At 33.9% G+C, this 10,446-nt stretch overlaps 1 protein-coding gene across 1 annotated transcript; it reads right to left on the reverse strand.

The window, feature by feature from the left end:
- Nucleotides 1–753: 753 nt before the first annotated feature.
- On the reverse strand, nucleotides 754–8,988 carry LOC100369271 (uncharacterized). The gene is made up of 8 exons (XM_078008711.2): nucleotides 8,812–8,988; nucleotides 6,278–6,405; nucleotides 5,720–5,842; nucleotides 5,176–5,279; nucleotides 3,162–3,234; nucleotides 1,773–1,834; nucleotides 1,258–1,311; nucleotides 754–1,079 (listed from the first exon to the last, which is right to left on the reverse strand). Exons 1-8 carry the CDS (start codon nucleotides 8,979–8,981, stop codon nucleotides 987–989), a joined length of 807 nt encoding a protein of 268 aa, XP_077864837.2. The 5' UTR covers nucleotides 8,982–8,988; the 3' UTR covers nucleotides 754–986.
- Nucleotides 8,989–10,446: the final 1,458 nt, after the last annotated feature.

A 10,446-nucleotide genomic window follows, 5' to 3' on the forward strand; every position in this document is an offset into this window, starting at 1 on the left:
AATTGTTAGCATATTTGCCACAAATAAGGGATGTAATCTAATAATAATTAGTCATTAAATTAGCCATATGTTACAAAATACCCTTGATGCCAATGTCCATATGATAGAACAAGTTAACACTTTGTTCTAGAAAGCCATTCAATAAATAGAGAATACAAAAAATGTCGCAATCGCATAATCTATATTGAGGTACATGTATGATAATTTTATTTTGATTCAGGGGTTTTCACCATTCAAACAAATACAAGATGTGTTTCTGGTGCATTTAATTCCATGTTGAACACCTAATGTAGTCTAATTGTGCTATAATTCACGTCAACCGACAACTGTCAATGGTTTCAGTATAATCAGTACAATGCATTCCCATAACACGGAAGATACATTTCATAACAACCTGTTTACATAAACAGGGTCTTGATTTCATTATAACATTTAATGCAAATAAGGTTTGGTGTAGTGGTGTGGTATAGAATTGTTGATCAGCATGAAACGTACCTTAAAGGGCTGGTGCAGTATTTTCTCGATGCATGAAATATTAGAATTAACTTTTTAGCTTAATTAGCAAAAAATATTTGCCAGCTGAAATGTCGTGTTTGAACAGTAGTTTACAGTAGCAATGCATATTGCCAGCATTTGAAGTGTTTCAAATTTGACGCTGCTAGTGATAATGAAAATCAAATAATATTTTACTTGCTGCGGCGATGTACATTTGGTATGCTCTCATATCACATGACGCAATATACTGTACACATGGAGGTTACATATATTGTTTATTTACACAAACATCAAATACATGCTACAAGTCAGTTTCACAACTTATAAATACTTTTATTACTGGGCCCTGCACTCAAGATTATTGGATCAGTAATCTGCATTACTGCTCCCATCAAACAGCATTAATATGCCCCAAAATATCTGTAGTGCATTATGGACCAACTAATCTGCACGATTTGGTCCAGCCGCCAGTATTAAGCATTCTTTCAGCATTACTCAGCCCACTTGCCGGCATCTACCGGTATACTTGCACCAGTTATTTGGTCTGCTGCCGGTGTGCAAAGAAAAGCTGCGACTTCTGCAATCTGAAATGAAAATGAACAAATCTTGCAATTAAATCAGTAAAAATATCGAATGAATCATGTGACTAAACATTCGTTTTGAAATCAATTTCGATATTCTCGATGTACATGAAACATTCATACATATACATTCATAGAACTATATCAGCAATTTTAGTACAAGATGCAATAAATAACATACCTGCTCAACAGTTACATACTGGCCAGATGGGTTCATTGCTTTTAAATAAAGTGCCTGCAAAAATGTCAATAAAAAGCAGTTGACATAATGAATGTTTGCATGAATTAATACCCATGTACAGTTATAGTTTTCAACCAGAATTTGAAAAAAAAATGACACAAATCGCGTGAAACAGCTAGCTATATTGTTTAAGTGAATTTGAGGTTAAGGTCTCATGAGCTTACATTCGACCGAGCCTGGCCACTATCATGTAATCCCAAGTATGTTATTTACGGGAGTAACTTCAGACACCTAAATTAGGGTTGAACCCAACGTCCAAGAAGAAAAATCGGGGTTGAACGATATTTTGGAGCATTAAAAATAGCTAAATTCTTGAAAGTAGGGAATTTGTCAAATAATCACGCGAAGAAGCTTTTTATATTAGACATCATATAGTACGAATATTGATGATCTTCGAGCTGTAAGTGATGTAATTAGTGCGATAACTCCTTAAATAAGATTTGTATTTGACTTACTTCACTTTCTTCAGCGGGTATCCCGTCTACTTCAGCTCTTGCCTCCATCCTCTTTGTATTCACTAGCAATTTAAATTAAAACAAATATATTTTTCATGTCCCACATTTTCAGTTTCAAACTTATTTGAATATCTGAAAACAGTTAAAACACTAACGAGCCATACTGAGGTCGTACGTCACTGTGTAATAACCAATCAATTCATCTTATCAGGTTATTTTTTTATCCAGTACGACAATTTTGAAATAAACAAAGTTACTAGTATATAGTATATGTTTTTGTTTATGTTCATACCAGTATTTGAATACTTAATAACACTGACTAATAATCGAATGTGGATTAAGCAGTCAATGTTAACACTACCCACAAATGTTTGTATTGTTTCATCCAGAGATGGGCTGTACTGCAATGCATCATTGGCAATCAAGATAAAAAATTATGTTTCAATTTTATTTTTGTGAACAAAATATTGATTTGAGTGCTGTGATGTTTAGTACTCTTGTGCCATTTAAAGGTTCCCTGTATTAGCTGAATGATTTCTACTTACTGTACAATGGTCTCAAGTCTCATGCGCAATTGAGTGACTTTTTTGTTTGTTGTTTTTGTGTCAATTTTGTCTGACATTTAATTCTACCTGCCCGATCAACATGTGTATTTCATATCACTATGTCTTTTGTGTGAGCTGTATCATTATTGAGATCAGACACAGGATATCAGAAGTGATCAGTTTCAAATGTTTATTTGAAATGACCTTTCCTCTGACACCACCAGCTATCACAGAATGGGTCTGATCTTTTGTAAGGTAATTAGTCCTTACTAATCATGTTGAATTTCAGTTTATTGAATCTAACAGGGCAGCAGTTAGGTAATTCCGCAGTTTGAATTCATTTATTTTGTTTTTATTATTATTAATTATGTTCATATTTATGGTTTCTAACTATTGTATAGGCATTTCTGCTATCAAGATACTAATAGTTTTTTTCCACATTCTTATAAAGTTATGATGTTATAAAATTTATATATGTTATAAAATTATTTGGTCCAGGTTACCAATATTTCTGTTACTAAACCAGTTTTATTTTATTTACTTTGTCTTACATTCCACGTGTCTCTAAAACCCCACGATTGAGACTCGTTTGACTAGTAGTTACTGGAATATTGTTTATTAGCCATTGGCAATTATTTACACTACACATTGCAAACGAATTGTATTGTTTTGAGCTGAAATTAAAGTTTCAAGTCTACCAATAATTTGTTGCATTACAGGGTCATCTAAGGATGACTTATACAGCAATTATTGTGTTGTTGACTAAGTATTCAAATAGTTTCAATAATTTACAGTGGCAACTAGTACACAATGGAACTAGTAGTCTCCTTTAAACTTTACTCACTAGATGTTTGAACTACGGCAGGACATATAGAGTTACAGGTTACACCAGTACCAAAGCAATCATTTGCCACTGTCTACGGAGAAATATATCAGTAAAATGTGAAACTGTAGTTTAAAAAATAAGTCAATTAATCTTGTAAAGTAACGGTAATATCACTGATAAAAAGTAACAGGCAATCACAAGTATCACTACTTTACAAGTAACCTGTAGAATGCTGTGTGGTTAATATTTTTATATTAGTTTTTGTTTTGCAGCAAATAGTTACCAAACAATGAGAAATCTATAGGATTGGATATACCTCTCAGCTGGCTTCACATGCATAGTTCAAGTCTGCCTAACCGGTACTTATACTAGATTTGAGTTTCATATTTCATATTCAGTATAAACCCTCTCTATGACACAGTTCACCGCCTCCCCAAAAAATGAAATCGGTGAATACATTATCCCTTTTTGTAAAAAAATAAATCACTGCTTTCACCTGGAGGAGAGGGGGTGCATGACACGATTGATTGAAATAAATAAACAAATTAATATTCATGAGCAATGACAAAATCGTCTTTTCAGTAAAATTGTGCCAAAATGCTTTCCAATAGCACGCATAACAGTTTCAAATTGACTGATTCTATCGTTACGAGCTGAACAAATAAACGAAAAACTGATGTAAAAGTGTTTTTTTGAGACACGGTTTTGATCCAAATTGTTGAAAGTAACCACTGTTTTTTTTTTACCGTGATCATAGCAAGTTACAAAAATCATGGAGAATGCAGAGGTATATTTTTCACTCTAATACTATTAGTCAACATTTTTTCAGTGACAAGTTAATTAATATGTATTTCGATAAACCACTGTGTGTGTATGCGCAGTTTGAAATGGAATTTTTTTGAACGCAAAACAATCACACGCAGAACTCTGGCTTCAGCCATAATATTAGAGCATGTTATTATGTGATGTTTCTAAGTTTTGTTTAAGACTATTCTGTAAAGAATTCGATGACTACGGACGACTGACTTCGAAACGTCCCACCGAGATCGGACGGTGCTCTATCGTGCCAATTCTTTACTATAGTATTCTAACGAATCACGTGGTGCGCTGTTACATTCTCCTTCAAACCCGGGATTTAAGCATCACGGGCGTTTCGGTAAAAAAAAACACCGCAAAGCATGCAAATTTTTAAACCAGTATACTAAAACAGAAATGCTCAGCGATGCAAAACAAGGATAGATATTACTTTTCAGTATACACATTTCTGTTGATACATTCCATAGCCTCTTTCCACGTAAATATTTTGAGTAATTTCACGCGATAGGCTGTTAAAATTGGCTGTTACATGCTCTTCTGACGGTCTGGAAAATGTGTTTAATTAGCTCTCATTCAAGTAACAATGTAGATTTCCCAGTGGGAGTGAAACTGGTTCGACTCTGCCATTAGAAAGTAGGGGTGTTTTCAGCAAAAAACAAATAACCCTTGAGTGCACACAATACACTGAATTTTAGAACAAATCTTGCATTAGTTACAGCAGCAGAATATCACAGAAATATCAGACGAAACATAAAAACATTACATATTTTATTTCAGCCTGAACCCTCTCTATTGCAATTCCAAGGATTACCCCCATATGTGCAACCATTTTCTACCTTGGTTTCACCAAACCTCTGAAGACAAACTCTTAATACCACGCTAAAGCGTTTGGTAATGAATAACCATGTCTTTTCCAAGATTATCGACTACTAGGATTTAAAAGTCAACAAGCATTAAAAATGCACAGTCCCCATTATATATCAAATGACAAAGTCCATAATTAAATGTTGGTTAATTAATGGTACCGGTGCTAATTCAGATGCACGCAATGTCACTAATATAATTGACGAATAAGTAATCGGCAACGCAAGAATAAGTACTTTATGAATGACCATGTGATTTCCCAGATTAAATTTGAAACAAACCTCTACTGGGTCAACAAGCATTGGCAATGCACAGTCTAGCAAGTAAGACAATTTACCTGGGTTATACTTACTTTTGTCAATCCGTCAAGACCATGTTTTGCACAGTTATATGCTACAAAGGTCTTCACCACTTTCTTGCTAAGTATAGAGGATATATTTATAATACGACCCCACCCTGGCAAACAAACCCCAAATACAATAATGTAACAACTCATGAAAAAAAAAACGAATTTGGAACTGGTCTGTGATTAAGAGATTTTACTGTAAAAATCTACACATCATTTCAAGGTTTAGATATGGGCGAATACGGTACTCCATATGTAGTAGCATTGTCTGCCCAAGGAATTATGTGACGGCCAGAAACGCATAGATTGACTCAACCAAGTTATATTATTATGATGAAACTATACAGTATAATATTATATTACCATTTCAACACCAAGGGCAACTTTTGTCACTTTTCACGATTAGACATGTACATGTACTATTTTCCACATTATCTTTTGCATAATTAACAGTTGTAATGATAGTCTATGTACGTTAAACAAATAAACTAATATAATGATAGACTATGTACATTAACAAATAAATAAATATAATGATAGATACATGTACCTTTCTTTTTCATGGCTCCAACAGTCAGACGCACCAAGTCAAACGGTGCTGTTAAATCGAGCTGAATTATTTCATCCCACTTATCAACTGGAAAGCTCTCTAGTGGAGCATGTACACCGAAGCCTGCAGTAAAATAGATGAACAATAGTTATATTCCCGGAATGAATATCACAAAATAGTTACTGTGACGATTACACATACACGTTGGCTAATGGTATAGTGTTTTTGGTAGCACAAATGAGGAGAAATAATAAAAGACCATGTTCAGATTCTAATCTGTTAAACATACATCTATTTAATACACATATTTATTAAAATTTTCTGAGTGACTCAAAATTAAATACTAACTTTAAAACTGTGGCCAATAAGTGAATGCAATAATTACACAAATATAGAACAAGCAATTATTATTATGGGTACAATTAGCAGATGTAATACATCAATACATGTGGAAAGAGAAAACGTACAGGAATTGTAATGCACATTGTATGAATGCAGCCTTTCAGGCGTTTCCTTATCATTGATTGGGCGAAGAGTGAAATTTGTTGCGAAACCAACCTGCGTTGTTAACGAGAATATCAACTCCATCTGGATATAAAGCCGCAATTTTATTTTTACACAGATTCTCAATTTCAGACCGCTGAAGTAAGTCGGCAGTTAGATAATGACATTTTACGTTGAACTCCCTAAAAAAACAACAAGAAAAAACAAGGTACATTTTTATCTTCGATGCATTTCATATCATTAAAACACAAATTCACAACAAAACTGTGATTCTAGTAGTAGATTTGGTTTTGGGTTATAACATGCTGTATTATTTTACACCATTGCAGTTAATCAAGGGAATGAATATATATCTCCGATTATTCAAGACTTATTTTGGTGTAAACATCATTTCAATTGTTGTAATATGTACAAACTTCAACATTGTATTGCACATTTAAAATTCATGAAATGTTGAATAATTAACTCCTGAGGTCGAACCATATAAGTATAATATCAAGAAAGCCTTCGCCTTGCCTTGGGATTTTTTTAAAACTTTCTAATCACCTTTGAACAAAATGTGCACTTTCTTATTTTCATTATTTTAGTTTAGTTAGTTGATAATTTTGTTTTACCGAATATATGCTTGTTTACTAACCTACAACGTTGGTCACAGAAAGATGTTGTATTACTGCATTACTTAAACATCATCAGTCCTATTTCCAGGTTCAATTGCTTTCCACCTTTTACGTTCCCCTACCTTCATTCCATGTAGCTCTGAGCGAGTTTAAAAAATGAATTTCCAGTTCAAGTTAATTTTGTTTTACCTCGATGTACTCTAGTACGATACCTGGCGTTGATTAGAGCACGTTTTCTTCCCACTGCTTCAATGCAATTTTAATACAATTCAATTAAATTCAATTAATATGCATTATCCTTTAAAGGAAAATGCAATGTTATATATGAATTACATTACACTTACAAGTTTAATTTAATTTAACTGGTACATATACATATATTAGGTATAGAGTATATCAACCTAATTTGTTTATATTGACTTCAATATAAACTTATTTGCATAATATTTCAAATCCTTTTTAGCTCGCTATATTTCTGCGAGGATGACAAATCGCAAATAGTGAAATTATACTGGCATCGTGGTGACCATGACCCCATGGATTATAAGAATCGAGTTTAGGCTCATTCTTAATAAATCTAGCTCAAAACTAAAAACGAAATATCTTCACAGTTTGTCTACAACCCCCTCCTCCCAGAGTGCATTATGATAAAAAATACATTAAATATATATGGTTGGCTCATTGGGTTGAGCATGCAAGCGGAAAGCCTTCTGAACCTAACCTTGTCACTGACCACAACTTTAACACTGCAGCCCCTCTCAATGTTATTAAATATGCTCCTCCAAATAATTATACAGACGGGCATAAACAATTGAAATTAGCGACAAACACTGAAGGGGCAGGATTATAGATGGATTATGATTAGGATTAGAGGTGAAGGGAATTAAATATGTCTTACTCATCCGGGCACAATCATGATCTGGTGTGATTGATTACATGTCAATTGATCGCCACTGTTGGGTCGGAGTTCAATAAATCAGGATACTTAATTCCTGATTCCCGACGTACAATGATAACGACCTTAACGAAAAGGTTTTCGAAAGGTCATAAAATGATTGTAGGTGTGTACAAACAAGAACAGCAAGTAGAACTAGACTGAACTCCAGAAGACGTACAGACACACCAATTAGATGACCTTCAATCGAGGTCGTTTGTTCGATATGTACAAATTGGTATGTAGAAACTGAAATGAAGACGCTTAAGACAATACTAATACGCTGGAATGAATCATGTGATATATAATAATAATAATTCAAATGGATGCTTTCTTTAGTATTAAACCATATAAGGGTTGCTAATTGATCTTTTGAACTTCCGCCCCCAAAACATATACATCGCCCATTTTAGAATGTATTGACCCAGAAAAGAGATGGTACTGTGTAAATAAACATGAAAGGTTTTGAGGGCATATTTCATGCTACAAGACACGTGAATGAGCAGTGTGTCTTGCGACTCTGGGCGTTTTGAGCTTACAAAATCTGTCCTATCTTTAGGGAGTGTATGACACAATTTGCTGAAAGAATCGCCTAATTTGTATGTATTAATATTGATGAGCAATAAACAAAACTGTTGATTATAGTGCAATTCATGATAATGCAGTGGCATGTTTATATTTCACTTTAGTGCCATTGCTAACAATTGCATGTTTTCAATATTTACCAGTGAAAAAAAAAATATTGAGCAATTGGGGAAATCGCTGTTTATGCATAGGTAGTTTAAAATGATACAATTCTGAAGGCAATATAATCACGCACACAATTCACTGCTGCAAGAAACTAGTGGCAACAAACTGGCTGTCGGTTGAATTGTTTTGGTACAGACAAAAATGTTATGGCTGTTTATTTGTAATTAATGTTTCGTTGAGCATTATTCAAATCGCTGAAATGATTTCATCTACTCGTAAAAGACAGCTTGTTGCTAAAACGATAAACAAGCAAACGCTGTCAATACGAAAATCAGGATTTATCGTACCTTTGCAACTGTTCTCTGAGAGGTTCAATGTCCGTCTCAGCTCGCCTCCCATGCAGAATAATATCATATCCATTTCTAGCCAGACTCCTTGCAATCGTATAACCAATACCTTCACAGGATGTGGCCCCAGTGACCAAAGCAACTTTCCCGATGCCTCCTGTATCAGCCATTTTATCAGCAATGAAGCTTCACCTAGAGCCACATGGCCGCTGGGGGCAGCATTCAGATTGATAGATTAACACTTTTATATCTTGTCAGTTGGGTAGCTGCTTCCTGTACATTCGTAACTTCGCATATGGTGACAAAAAAGTTGAAACTTCGTCTAGTTCATTGTCAATGTCATAGTCTAACACGGTGTCTCTCATGAAATTAAAGCAGTACATAACATATTATTGACGCATTGTGGCCAAGCTTTAGCACCTAGGATTCACTATGTATAGTGTATTTGGATCACATGTACACACTACTATGATCTGAACCACATATATGCATTATGGCAAATTTCTTGAGAATTAGTTTCACATCCTATAAATAATTGTATTACAAGTTATTAAATTGCGGTAATATGTACATTATTATTTAACATTTGATTGCTCATTTAAAATTCATTAAATGTTGAATAATTAACTGCTGAGATGGAACCATATATAATAGTATAATAGTATAATATTAAAAAAAACCTCGCCTTGCCTTGGAATTTCTTTTGTAACGTTCTGATCACCTTTGAACAAATTGTGCGCTTTCTTATCTTCATTTTTTTTAATTTAGTTAGTTGTTAATTTCTGCTCACCAAACAACGCGCTCGTGTACTACTCCACAACGCTGATCACAGTAAAATGTTGTTTTACCGCATTACTTAAATCATCAGTCCTATTTTAGAGTTCAAATGCTTTCCACCTTTCACGTTTTCCTCCCTCCATTCAATGTAGCTCTGAGTGAGTTTAAAAAATGAATTTCCTGTTCAAGTTAATTTTGTTTTACCTCGATGTACTCTGGAACGATACCTGGTTCTGAATAGAGCACGTTTTTTGCCATTACTTCAATGCAATTTAAATACAATTTAATTCAATTCAACTAATATGCAGTTTTATAAAGGAATGCATTTTAATTACTATGTTACTACACATAAGCAAAATGCAATGATATATATGAATTACATTACAATTACAAGTTTAATTCAAATTAAATGGTACATATACATATATACTAGATATACAGTATATCAATTTAATTTGTTTATATTGACCTCAATAATAACTCATTTGCATAATAGATCAAATCCTTTGTTTAGCTCGCTATATTTATGTAAGGGTTACAAATCGCGAATGGTAACATTATACTGGTATCATGGTGACCATTTGTATAAAGGTGAATTTAACATGTATGCTACGCCGCACTATATGTGACCTCCCTGTTTCATTGTCATTGTGAGTTTAAAATCATGTCTTGCCAGCGTGCTATGCTATGACCTCATTTCCACCACGTATGGAACTGGCTCTATATTTCAACATAGTGCGTGACCCCAGCATGACCCCATGGATTATAAGAATCAAGTTTAGGCTGATTTTTAATAAATCTAGCTCAAAACTAAGAAACAAAATAAGTTCACAGTTTGTCAACAACCCCATCCTCCCA

This window comes from Saccoglossus kowalevskii, chromosome 1 (assembly GCF_978046115.1).
Source record: "Saccoglossus kowalevskii chromosome 1, keSacKowa6.1, whole genome shotgun sequence".
Lineage (NCBI taxonomy): Eukaryota > Metazoa > Hemichordata > Enteropneusta > Harrimaniidae > Saccoglossus > Saccoglossus kowalevskii.

Coding starts and splice junctions, on each gene's coding strand:
- LOC100369271 (XM_078008711.2), bottom strand. CDS start 8,981: ATGGCTGATACAGGAGGCATCGGGAAAGTTGCTTTGGTCACTGGGGCC. Junction 3,235..5,175: donor GTCTTGACGGATTGACAAAA/GTAAGTATAACC, acceptor ATTTCTCCGTAG/ACAGTGGCAAATGATTGCTT. Junction 1,835..3,161: donor TGCCGTAGTTCAAACATCTA/GTGAGTAAAGTT, acceptor TTAAATTGCTAG/TGAATACAAAGAGGATGGAG.